This window comes from Rhinolophus hipposideros (assembly GCF_964194185.1).
Source record: "Rhinolophus hipposideros genome assembly, chromosome: 9".
Lineage (NCBI taxonomy): Eukaryota > Metazoa > Chordata > Mammalia > Chiroptera > Rhinolophidae > Rhinolophus > Rhinolophus hipposideros.
In genome coordinates, this window is record NC_138055.1 from 47,208,227 (window position 1) to 47,221,865 (window position 13,639).

A 13,639-nucleotide genomic window follows, 5' to 3' on the forward strand; every position below is an offset into this window, starting at 1 on the left:
TTCTAAGTACACATAAACAAGTAGTATGAGCCATGACTAGAAACCAGTTCCTCTCTTTCCTTTGACAAAATTTTCTTTTCCAAAACAGTCCTTTACTAAGCTAATTTCCTTTGTTGGCAGAATTCAGTTTCAGATAACTGTAAGACTGAAGTCTCCATTTATTTTGCTATCTATCTGCAAGGGCTGCTGTCATCTCCTTAGAGGGCCTGTCATATTCTTGTCCCATGACCCCTCCATCTCAGCAACAGAGAATCTGAAGCAACTCTCATGCTTCAGATCTCTCCAACTGCCTCTACTGTTACCAGCCAGAGAAAACTCCCTGCTTTTAAAGGGCTCATGTGATTAGATTAGATCCAACCAGATAATCTCCCTTTGGTTAACCCAAGGTGGACTGACTAGTAATCTTAATTAAATCTATAATCACTTTTGATAGTATGAGGTAACATAATCACAAGAGTAGTGCCTTGTCCTATTCATATGTTCTGCCCAGACTCCAGGTGAGGGGACTGTGCAAGGGCAAAGAGCACTGGGGGTTTGGCTTAGCATTTTGCCTACTATAAGGGCCTCGGGGATCTGGGGCAAGCAAATGTAGGCTTCTGAAGCTACAATCTTCTGTTCTCAAACCACCTTTCTTCCTAACTTCCCTGTTTTGATAAGTATCATTCAAATTTAGCAAAAAGTTCCATTAACTTTACTTTCAAATATATTTTATATCTGTCCTCTGCATCACTACAATTTGGTTACAACCATACCATTTATGCACTACTACAATAGTCTACTTTCTACTCTGTCTCAATCTGAGTTCTCACTTTCCTCGAGGACTGAAGCCATCCTACAAAACAATGATTTTGATGGACAGTATAGTACTTAAAAAACAACCAATAAGATCATTATTCTATATCATTAAATCAAACCTTCCCTGGAGACTTTTGAGGCCATCAGCAATGTGATCTTACCTATAAATATTCAACCTTATTTTGCTCCCTATCCAATCCATATCCCTTATCTTTCACCATATCTAGGCAGATTTATCCATTACCTCACAACACAATATTATAATTCCTACCAATTGTATCCCTCTTTCTGAGATGATCTTTTGTCTTGATTTTTTTCCCTCTTCCCTCAAGTCTCCAAGTAATTCTAGTGCCTCCTTGAGATTTTCTTTTATTCCTTATTATATGTTGATACATGATAATTTTCTTTCCCTAATTAGATCATAGCTCTTCCCTAATTATGTTATAAAGTACTCAAGAGTAGATATATTTGTGACAAATTGTGTGCTGATATATAGTTGTCCCTCAAAATATACATGCTAATTAATTTATCTTAATAAGGAAATGATCTAGTCAAATTAAAAAATCTGTTACTGAGTAATACATTTCTAAAAAACAGAATGACTTGGAGTGGCTGTTCTCCATTGATAAAACATAACAAAAATTGAAGGATTAAATATCTTTGCCTGATATATTTGGGTAAACTCTAATAAAACTGTCAATTACTTGGCTTATTACAGCCAAATGTTTTAAGTTGAATTATCCAAATAATCCCCTCAATTTTCTCTTCCTCTTTCCTTAGAGATCCTGGGAGTAGAACACAAATTAGGCCCATATCTGAGTTTACAGAGAAAATATCTGAAACTATATTTACATCCAAATTTGCAATTTTAAGAGGAATCTTGTGTTGAAAAAATGTGTCCTGAACAGTGATCTGTCTTTGATCTTTGTCCCATAAAACCTATGTAGTATTTGGAGTTTTGAACCATCAATTCATTCTTGAAATTATCTTTCTCTCTGGCTTCTAGATTTTTGTTTTCCTCTGGATTTCTCATTGTTTCTGGTCTAATTGGTCTCCATCCTTCTTTGAATAGATTGTAAACAGATGTGATCATCAAAATTCTGCCCTTGATTTCTTTTTTTTATTCTCTTTTTTATTTTTATCGTTTTATCTGAAAAATCTTACTCATCTCCATGACTCAAGTACTTGTATGTGAATGAATCAAATGTCAGGAAGGACCTGACCCTTCCTTAGCCCAGATTTCTACTCAACTATTGTTCATTGCTGTGTAGACATCCTGCCAGCCCTGTAAACTGAACAATGTGTTCAAACCAGAATGTATAATATTTTATCCCTGCTTTCTTTCATATTTCTAACTTTAGTTAATGGCTTCACAACTCTTTTCATCACACAGTCTAGAAACTTTGGAAACATCTGCCACTCTTCCACTCACTACCATTTCCATATTTTCCTTCAAATTTGTCTTTTGCCTGTGACATCCTTTCCATTGTAGAAATCTACACATTTTTTAGGTCTAATTTCATTAAACCTCCCAGCTACTCTTCATATCTGAATAAAAATAAATCAGATATTCCTGGAAATGTCCATAGTTTTATGGTCTTTACTTAACTTTGGATATGATTATTGTGTATATATTGTCATCCTTCAACTGGCAACAAGTTCCTTAAGGGCAGAGATCATTTCTGTGCCTATCCAATGTAGCTCTGTGCCTTTGGCATGGTAGATGCAAACAAATTTTTCTTGAATTCTCTGTGCCTTGCACGCATTACAATATGACTTTCTCATTCAAAAAGCAATACTGTAGTCCAATCTTGTACATTACCTGAAACAGCATTTTCTTTCTAGGGGCTTTCTAAATTCTTGATGAAATTACACTTTGTATATCTTCAAAATTCTCCAGTGGGTTGACCAGACAAGGCTGATGATTTGCCTTTAAAATGCCAAAAAGCAATTCTTAATTAAATCAAACTTATGAGTCGGTCCTCTGGTCAGCAGTGCCAGCATGACATTCCCTTATTTATGAATGATATAGTGTTTTTTTCTTTCCAGTTTGTCCTGAATTATTCTTAAATAAATCAGAGATTCTTTATAAGTGCCCAAGAGAAATTAAATATATATCTGCAGCAATAAAGCTGTAGATGCTTTAAAAAATCTGTTCCCTTAGAATTCAAGAATGAAGTGTGTGCCTCTTATGCATGCTAATACTAATTTTTGATCTTTCATTATGACATGACATTGTTTCCTTTAAGTATATTTGTACAACTTTAGAGAATTTTTTTTTTGTTTCTGTTGTCTATTTTATAGTCTTCCTTCATAAAAGGATTTTATGTTCATAATGTTGACTTTCCCAGATATTATATCATGTGCCTCAGGTCATTGAAAAGATTCTTTCTTCCAGGAGTACTTATGGAGAGTCCTGAAAGCATTCTTCCCAATGGACAGTCTCTTGATGATAAATCCTCTTTAAGAAATGTTCGAGATAAACTCAAAACATACTCTGGGCCTTGGTTTTGATTTATGTAAATATCTTAGCCTTAACAAAGTGGCAAAATTTTACTCAAACTTTTATTAACCCAGTATGTAAATTCATCCTATTTAAATTAAATGAAGCATACTTTTGTTCTTCTCACGCCTACTTGATGAGATCCTAGTTTTTCTTATTGCTAAAAGCAAATTTAACAAGAAAAAGATGGAGCTTAATACGTTTAGTTTAAAATTTCTGCTTTGCATTTTTAAAAGTCAAAACTATCATAGCTATCGTTTTGTTTTCCTTGAACAATAATGGGTATAGTTCTTGCTGGTGTAGTTATGGGCATTTGTAGTTAATGGTCATTTATCTATAGCTCTATTTTTATTACCACTTTCACTACTGAACTTGTGATAATATTCTATACCCAGGGTAACATACCCAGAGTTTTTCTCATATGTTTCATTCTGTTGAATTGGTAAATTGTTTAGTATATACAAGATAATTTTCATTAGGAAGAAAAATTGGGTTGGTGAGTTTGCTAAGAGATACACAGGATTAATATGCCTGTTCAGACCATCTAATCTAATTTTGCACTGCATAGGCCTCTTTCTTTGGAAGCTCTATTAATACTGGAGGAAGTACCATCAATTGCAATAGCATCTGAGTTTGGTGAAGAGTAAGGAACAAGTATTATCTACCCCAGATTAAATAGATTCATTTAATCATTCAGCTACTTTTTAAGTACCAGTAATATGCCAGTCATTTGTAATCAGTAATAAATGACAAGCCTATATCCTAAGGACTTTTCAGTCTACTAAATATTATTTTTCCTAAAATGTATGTCTTATTTCACAGCTAAAGCTATGAAACACAAAGAAACAAAAATACTTTCTCCTAACCAAGACTACCTGTGTTCTAAATCAATAAGCTACTTTTACGTACCTCTGGGTAAACTAACATCACTCAGACATAGGTAGAAGAATTCAAGCCACTAAAAAAATTCAGCCATTTCATTTGCTACCTCTATTATCAAAATTGCCGATGCCCAGGATCCCGCACAAGGTTGCAATGGTTGAGCACCATAGATGTCCAGAGGGCATTGTTTACACAAATTACGCTGTCAGAACACTGTTCACATAAATTACAATCTGCATGGCCAAATGCCCTACCCAGCGGTGTCTTTTTCAGCTGCCTCTTTCATGGCCTTTCAGGAACTAGAGTTACCAACTAATTTCTTCATTTCAATGTGTTCAGTGCTTTTTGAGCTCCTGCTGTGTTCAGGGCACTTCTCTTCATAGAGTAATAGAGAGAGAGAAAGATAAATAATGTATAACTGTATTATTTAATGGACAACATTAGAGTCTAATAATTTCCTTTACAGACTCCAGATCCCAATGGAGTCACCAACAAGATGAATGAATAATTACATCTCCTTTCTTAGGGATTCTATCTTAACGGATATGTCCAGGTTGTCCAAGAACTGTTAGTGGCATTTACTTAAAGTCCACCTGGAGAATCTGTGCTCTTTCACTAGGTCACTGAGCAAACATTATCTTTGTGTTCCCTTAGTGCTTTCTGGTCTCAGAAGGACACTAAACCATTTCCTTACCGAGCTTCTGAAAAAGTTCTCCTCTGAGGAGGACCTTGACTTCTTCAGCCAGGCTATAGGACTGAGTAAATTAACCTATTTCAGGATGAACTGGCTTGAGGACCTGCATAATGACTGTTTTCCTCACAGAATTTCAATGGTAACATTGACAATTAAAACAAGCAAAATGAAAAGTGTTGGCATTCTCTCATGGCCATCTGTGACTTCTATGTGTGGTACTTAGTTTTCAAGAGGAACTGTGTGTTTGAACTGGCTCTTGGTTTTACAATGAAAGTGAAGGGAGAGCATTCTTCTGCTTATGCCTGCATATTATATTTTTCTCTCTGAACAACATGGTTAGAAATTATGGTATTAAATCATTTTAAATTCCATTGCTATGCTGCATTTCTTGTGTTTAGCACTTGCAATATGAGACTGTAGTATAATTTAATTGTGAAATTAAATTTGCTATCTGGATCCAGGCTTTTTTTTTTTTCTATTGTAGTGGTAACCTTAAACCTTTCATTTTTAATAGAACTTACAGATTTTGACTTTGCTATGGGAAATTAGGAAGTGCAATCTTACTTGTTTTGACTGAGTTCCAACATTTTAACACAAGTATTTTAGAAAGAACTAAAAGTGATTATTATTTCCTTTTGGATGTTATAATAATTGTGCAGCATGATCAGAAAGAAATATGATATTCATGACTGGAATCAAAGATTATAAACAGTTTAAAACATGAATAATAGCTAATATGTTAAAAGACGTAGAAGCGTATTTATTATGTTGAATTACATGAAATTGTTACTTTTAGTAGGATAAAACGTGGTAAAATTTGGGCAATTTTGTTTGGCCTAACTTATAATGAATTAGTTACGAGAGTCTGTACATTCACACTATTTGGTTTAATCAAAATGAAATTGTGTGGTCTTTAGCCGTAAGTGAGTTAGTCATCAGAATGTATTGCCAATTCTTCTCTCACTCGATTTAATGCCTGCTTTCAGGCTATTTAACTATGCAATAGATCTATCTTTAAGTGGTTATGAAAGGAAGAAGGAAAACAATGGTAACTAATTTGATTATTTAAAAATGGAAGTTCAGTATTTTTAAAAATCCAGAAGTGAGGATGAAGGAGTGGTTAAAACTGTGAATTAAACCATGTTTGGGGGATTATCTGCATTTATTTAAATGCACGACTCTGTCTCTGATCACAGTATATAAAAGATATTTGAGTAGGCTATAAAAGAAGTATGTTTCCAGATGAGATCAAGAGGATGTTGCATTTTTGAGAATATCTGCAGATTTTTTAGCTGAAGAAGGAAAGTGGTTTATTACAGGGCAAGTCCTTCTCAGAGTCAATATACTTATGTTCTCATTGAAGTTCAGTCACTGGCAGTCATCAAGCAAGTCCCCTAACTGGTCTGGAAGCATTTTATTTGTTCAGTTTACTGACAAATCTCAGTGCACATGTAAATTCACACTTAACAGCAACTCTCTGGTTCTTAGGAGTCCACCCCAGAGATTGGGAGCCATTGGAGTAGAAACACTGTTAACCCTCTGTTAACCCTTCTTGGTCTCACATTCTAATTCCTCTTAACATAAGAGGAATTAGCAACAATTGAGGAAAAGCAAATAAATTGAAAACACGAAAGTGAGACTCACCACTCAGGCTGATAATTATGTACGGGTTCTTTCTGTTTGGTGGCCAGAAACCAGACAGTGTAATTGATGAGCCAGGATGTCCTGCTGGTGCTGGCTGCAGCCTGAAAGGAAATAATCCGGATAATTGTTTAATTAGATGCTTCTTAAAAAGAGAAGCTGGTGCTCCCCAAGAAGCATGGTCCAGAGTAAACATGCTTTCAACCATGTTGTTCAAATAAAAACCCAATGACGTTGCATTGAAGGCCAGCCTCCATGAGGTTACATTTCCACTGCCACAAAAATATTCCCTTTAGCTGTTCCCTGTCAGTCATTGTCATTCTCTGTCAGTTTTCCTTTTCATTGTTAAAGTACTTCTGGATGATAATTTTCCAGTATTATGCTAACTATAAAGGACAGTAAATAGAATCTTACCTACAAACACAGTAACGGGAGGGTAATACTTTAGGAATTTCTGTGAGAGGCAATGTATACAATGGTTATGACACAGACTGTCAGGAGTCAGCCTGGGTTTAAATCATCTTATATCACTTACATAACATATAAAGTCTGTAACCCACACGAGGTTATTTGAAACTTCTGTGACTCAGTTCCTGCAATTGTCTATCGGGGGTGGTGATAATAGGGTTGTAGTAAGGGTTATATGAGTTAATTCATATAAAGTGCTCATGTCAATAATACCTGGCACCCTATATGTGGCATGTAACTGTAATAGTCATTTGCTATTGTTACTATTTCCTTTATAGCAGTTTCACCCAAAAGTGATTGTTTTCTATAACCTATCTCAGTCATGGCTCTTTTAAACTGGTATTTTGACAGAATTATCATAGCATGGTCATCTATCAGTTTTATAAGAAGTGGCTCAGAAAGTTAAACCACATGTAACACATTTGCTTCTGCACCTATATGTATAGTGTTTCCCCGAAAATAAGACCTAGCTGGACCATCACCTCTAATGTGTCTTTTGGAGTAAAAATTAATATAAGACCTGGAATTATATTATATTGTATTGTATTATATTATATCATTATATCATAACCAGTATTATATTATATTTTATTATATTATATTACACGAGACCTGGTCTTATTTTAATATAAGGGTCTTTATTAATTTTTGCTCCAGAAGATGCATTAGAGCTGATGGTCTGGCTAGGTCTTATTTTCAGGGAAACACAGTAGATAAGGCGCTGAATATAATTGTGGAGATCAAATGACCAAATGTATTTTGGTCCCCTTTTTCCTTTTCTTTTTTTTCCATTCCCTCGAGACTTTATTTTTAGGGCTCTTTCTCTGAGCTGTATGCATTCATATTTAATAATTGCCATTTTTATTCTCTTTGTAGTATTAAATATTAAATATCAGGCAGAATACCTCCTTTAATTTCCCTTTGAAGTAATAAAATATAACCAGTAACTTTTCCTTGAAACCTATAGCCATACTCTGTGTCAAAACAGAAGTACTTAATAAGGCCAGGAAAACAGGTATGGAAAGCTCTTGAAAGAGTATTATCTGTTGGATTGAATGAAATATATCAAATAAAGCAAACAATCAAGAGATAATTGGTATAGATTTGATCTTAGGAGGCTCTCACACGACTGGCATTATGATAAACTCCTATTATCAAAAACTTTTTTAATGACTTCATTCATAGTGAGATTTTTAGCATAAGAATAACTCCTTTATAAATCTTGTAATAGATGAGGTTTCTGACGGCTCAGCAGATATTTATTCCAAACTGCCAGATATTGACACCTAAAAATATTCCTCTAAATGAGTATTTAATTTTATAGTATCAGTTTACATATTTAGAACAATGAAGTAACATTAGAGTATGAACTCCTATGTAATCAACTGTCCTCACAAAGGGAGGTTCCAGGGACCTCTCTGGGGAAAGTGTAAGGGTGATATGAAAAACACTAACCTGTAGACCACAGGCTCTGACCAATAGAAGGGATGATGGCCATAGAGCTGGAGCGAGGTGCTGGAGTTCTCTTGTTTCCCACTGTAGTGGTGAATAACAGGGAGTTGAAGGGCTTTGTGAAGGAGACTGGGGAGGCAAAAAGGGGGAGCTTGAAGGAATGGAGCCCCAACTATTTACCAACCCCCTCAGTCACACAGTGCATTCCGAAGAAGAAGCGTATGTAGTCATAGCATCCTTGTGTGACATCATGTGAGAAGCCTAATGTGATGAGGAAGTACGCTAATTACCACAATAACTTTGAATAGTCAGTATTTATCCTTCATGAAGGCTGTTATAATCCTTGTTGACAAAAGAAATTGTGGTAATTTCATTCAGATTTTCTTAAGGTTTCTTGAACTAAAAAAAAAAAAATCAAAAACACAAACTGACTTATCCTGGAGAAAAATTTGTTTAAAATCCCATTATTCTTATGTTTAGCTATATAAAATTTGCAATTTCTTTCTTTTGAATTGTAATAATTATTTGGGATATCTCCCATGCTTATCTAATCCACTTGAATTTCTGTAAATGATTAGAGGTATCCTAAATGGTAGTAGAGACAATCTGTAATTTATATTTTGGACATCATGAGTCAAATTATTTTGAAAGTTTGTATACTATTAATAAACAAATGAATTTTATTTGAAATTTTTATTTTCAAAAATTAATGTATCTTTTCTATTTATGGGGAGGGAACTCTAAGGAGAGTTTTAAAAATTATATCCATTATACCAAAGTATAACTTTTCCAAATAAGATATTGTTAAAAGAAAACCCAAAATTTTGGTTTAGAAATTTGTACTTTGTTCAACTGAAAAGAGAATTCTAGGATAGCTCATATTATTCTTTTCTGAATAGCAATTGTTATAAGACATTAGAAGGCAAAAACAGTTTGTTAATTGCCAAATATGGGTATATGTTCTTCTAAGGTATTATTCTACCTTTTTGGTTTTTTTCTTCTTCTTTTTCTTTATTTCCTTTTTCTTTCTTTTATTTCTTTCTTAAATTAATTTTTTTCAAAATATTTTTGTTTTTTTATTTTCCTTTTTTACAATTCCAAATAATATGCATATACCAATATACCTCTGAAAGCAGAGACAACTACATTCTGGAGAATTCTCTGGCAGATCAAATTTTCACTGCCCGTATTTCAGATTTACTTTGAATATCAATATTAAAGACTAATTTAAGTATTTTTTTGATTTTTATAAAAAGCGTAATTGATAATTGTTACAATTTTAACAAACATTCATTCAATTTCATCTTCATATAATTTTGCATATTTTTGGGGGGCTACAAAGATACATGCGAGAAAATTCTCAGACCCCTACTATCTTTTAGCAAGGAGTGAACGATCAGACATAGTGTGACCTAAACAGGTTACTTGGCCACAAGCTATTATATCTATGTCATGAGTCCCAGGAGAAGAGGCTACACTGTTGGCATGTAGAGGTGGTTCCTCTATAGAGATTGTCATGCTATGGGGATGATGATGGGACCAGCCTAACTGTCCTTCTTTTTTGTAGCATCATAATAGAATCAAAGGACTTCCTTATTCACCATTTACCTTATGCTCTTCCACATGCATGTCTACTACCCTCAATAAATGATGTGCATGCAGTGAGAGCTACACACCAATGTTTTCTTTGTAACACGTTGTAGTAACCAAGGTCATTTGCAATATTTTTGTTAATTATTTATTCTATAATCATTATCTTAATGTCCTTAAGGGAAAATCTTGGTAGAGATGCTGTCATACTTTTTTCTAATTGCTTTTGAAGGAAAGCATTTAATTTACTTCTTTTATATCTTCCTTTTGGTGAACATGGCTTAGGGCAGTTACTTGGCAAGGGGCAGACATTTAAGATAGCACAGATAGCATGCACTCTTCACTGTCTATATTATTATGTCTAATATTTTTTAATGAGTATCTTGTTCCTTGCAGGACGGTTCTTTTTACTCTGACTTCTGTGGTTGTACTTGTCATTACAACTGACTGGATCAGCTGGGACAAGCTGAATCGGGGATTTTTGCCCAGTGATGAAGTTTCCAGAGCATTTCTAGCTTCTTTCATCTTGGTCTTTGACCTCCTTATTGTAATGCAGGTAAGTGTCTTTGTAATTCTCCTTCTCACTGAAGCCACTGTATGCTTTGTTCTCAGTGTAAAAAACACTATATAGCAGAAGGCTCCATAAACCTAGAGGAGAGCATTTTCACTGTTTCTATTAATGGGGCCTTCTCTGATCATATTTTCAGCAATTTTACTGGGAGGGTGAGCCAATTGGGCTTTTATGAGAGAGGCATCATAAATTCGTTGTATGAACACTGTAAGCTGGGCCCCTAGAAACCATACAGCAACCAAACACCATAGTGGTGTTTCCTGCCAAAGCTTCAGGGGAATAAAAAAACAACAACAAAACAAAACACAAAAGACCCCCCGTCATTTAGTAAAGGGAAAGCTGCAGAGATGAGGATGATATAGAGCCAGCAAAACAAGGATCGGCAATTGCCAAAGCAAGTCAGGATTTACAGCAGTTGAAATGGAATGGTGTAAAAGAACTTTTCTGGTTATGGAAATTATCACTTTCTTTCAGTATTCACCAGAGATCCTTCCATTTTCATGTAAACAATATTTCTCACCTGCTTAGCAACAGATTGTTTGTACAATAGCATGGTGCTAACCAGTGCTATTACTGTAATCATCCCGTGTGGATGATTTGGGGTCTTAGGAGTGTCCTTTGAATGGGACAGAAAGAGACATTAACTATTTCTTGGCACTTTATCTTGCTTATTAAATATCCATCCATTTGCTAGACATTTTCTTATTGCTTTCGATTTGGGGTTTTTCCCTCCTGAGGCATTATAAGTTACTAGAACAGAGATTACTATTGCTGAAGGGAAAGTATGCTCTATTGTGTTCCAAATTTATGTGATAGCAGATTGGTTTTCTCATTTTCTAAAAGTAAAAGAGGCCTTTTATAAGAGATATTCTGTAGTGTCTAAAAAAAGAAAAACAGTCTTTTTCTTTTTTTGTAAATGAGATAGCCCAGACAGGTTGCAAGATGGTTCCTAGAGTGTATGACTATTTTAATGAATGATATGTAAAATACATTATTTTTTTTAAAAGTATTTGAAGACATACAATTGAATTTTTGTCTCATCTAAAAATTAATATATTTCTTTTTTTTATTTCCTGTGGGATAGCTTAACATAGTGGAGAAAGCCTTGGATTTTGAGTAAGAAAGCATTGGCAGGTTCCGTATCTGTTTCTCACTTGCTGTATGACTTCCTTTGGATTTTTATAAAACTGAATTTATAGCAGTTATACGGTAATATATTGTACATTGTTTGTTTAAAGCTATTTTGGTCTTCTTCTATCTAATACTCCTAACTAATATACTTTCTTATGTGACATATCTACTTTGGCCAAGTGGCCCAATGGTACCTCTTTGAACCCATCTTAGAATCAAAAGTAGTCGCAGACAAGTAGACCGTCTTTTGAATTTGTTTAAATTTATATTTGTGAGAGCATACATTTCCTGATTTCCTACTACCATCCACCACCTTCTACCTTCTGGGTATAGTTTTAATGATTCTTTCAATAGGTTCACTAAAATCGGGACTTAAAGTGGGAGAATGTAACATTACAATTTATAGAGCTATGGACTCACTCAAGAAATATCTATCTAATAAAGAGAGGTGGAAGAAAGGAAGGATAGTCAGGATTCACACAGGCAGAGTCAACAGGACTGGGAAAGGAAAGACTTTCTACATGAAGGAAATGACATGAAAATGTTTATTGATTACTGAAGTGCTGAAGTGTTAAGAGCAGCCAGAGCACCAACTGACTAAAGATAGTTTGTGCTGAAGAGTATATTCATTTGGACCATTTGGGCTACAAGTAACAATAACCCTGCCGAGTTAGCTTAATCAAAAGGGAAGTGTATTATAGTGTTTTAAAGATGTCCTACAGAATTAGGGAGGGATGCAGTTGCATTTTGGGGACATGTAAAAATAGAGACTAAAGTATAACAGGGAATCCAGAGCCAGCTTTTCCTCTCTCTCATCTTCTTTTTTTTTTTTCCACTTCTGCTTTCTTTTTTTCTTTTTTTATTAGTTTCGGGTGCACAAAACAAAGTAATACTTAGACGTTTATCATTTATATCCCTCACACTGTGTGAACTCCCCTCCCCCCATCCACTATCCCTCTGACATCGCACACAGCCATTACATTTCCACTGTTTCTATTCCTAATGCTGTACTCCGCTTCTTGTAAGTATATACATACATATATATACATATATATATGTAAAATTATAGTTGGCATTCATTATTGTTCAGCTTCAGGTGTACAGTGCAGTGATCAGGCATCTACATCAGCCCTGAGGTGGTCTCCCAAATGGGACACGTGTCCATCAGATACCCTACAAAATCTTTACAACATTATTGATTACATTCCCCAAATTAATTTTCAAAACCCCGTGGCCATCTTGAGGTTACCGACTGTTTTCTAATCCCCTCACCTTCCCTCTTATTCCCACCCCTCCCCCCCGCCCATCTAACAACCCTCAGTTTTTCCTCTTTGTCTCCAAAACTGTTTCTGATTAGTTCATTCATTTATTCTTTTCTTTAGATTCCACATATAAGTGAGATCATATGGTATTTGTCTTTCTCTGTCTGACTTAGCCGCTTTTCCGTAGTGTAGTGGTTATCACGTTTGCCTTACTTCTGCTTTCTTTTTCTTTTACTGTAAAGCACTTTGTCAGCTTCCCAGTTCAAATGGAAGAAAGTGGACACAGCCAATGCCTCAGAGGGACAGGCCAAATTCCAGATTGCCAGGGAAGGGATTGCAAAGACTGCATTGTCCTGCACCCATCTGAGAATTGTCTGAGGGGCGATGCAGTCCCAAAGAAAAGGGGGGAGAGGCTGGACCTCAATAACCAAATTAGTACATATCTAATACAAAGAAGAATAAAAAATGAGGCCCCAGAATAAGTCTCTTAACTCCTTTTTTCTCTCCCTGACACTGAGTCAGCCAGCCAAACTTATTGATTCATCTTTTGCATTCTATCTCTCTTGTAGCCTAATCCTTCCTTCTCATTTCCCTGCCTCTGTTCCAGTCCTGACTCTCCTCTATACTATTGTAAAACATCCCTATGTGGA

At 35.1% G+C, this 13,639-nt stretch overlaps 1 protein-coding gene across 7 annotated transcripts in view; it reads left to right on the forward strand.

Annotated features, from left to right (window-relative positions):
- The window catches only part of TMEM117 (transmembrane protein 117), a 395,739-nt gene that overhangs the window by 309,736 nt on the left and 72,364 nt on the right, over nucleotides 1-13,639 (forward strand). For all 7 annotated transcript variants that reach the window (XM_081058186.1, XM_081058188.1, XM_081058187.1 and 4 more), the window contains one exon: nucleotides 10,422-10,581. In XM_081058186.1, the coding sequence (XP_080914312.1) occupies nucleotides 10,422-10,581 (160 nt within the window). The remainder of the gene's footprint in view (nucleotides 1-10,421; nucleotides 10,582-13,639) is intronic.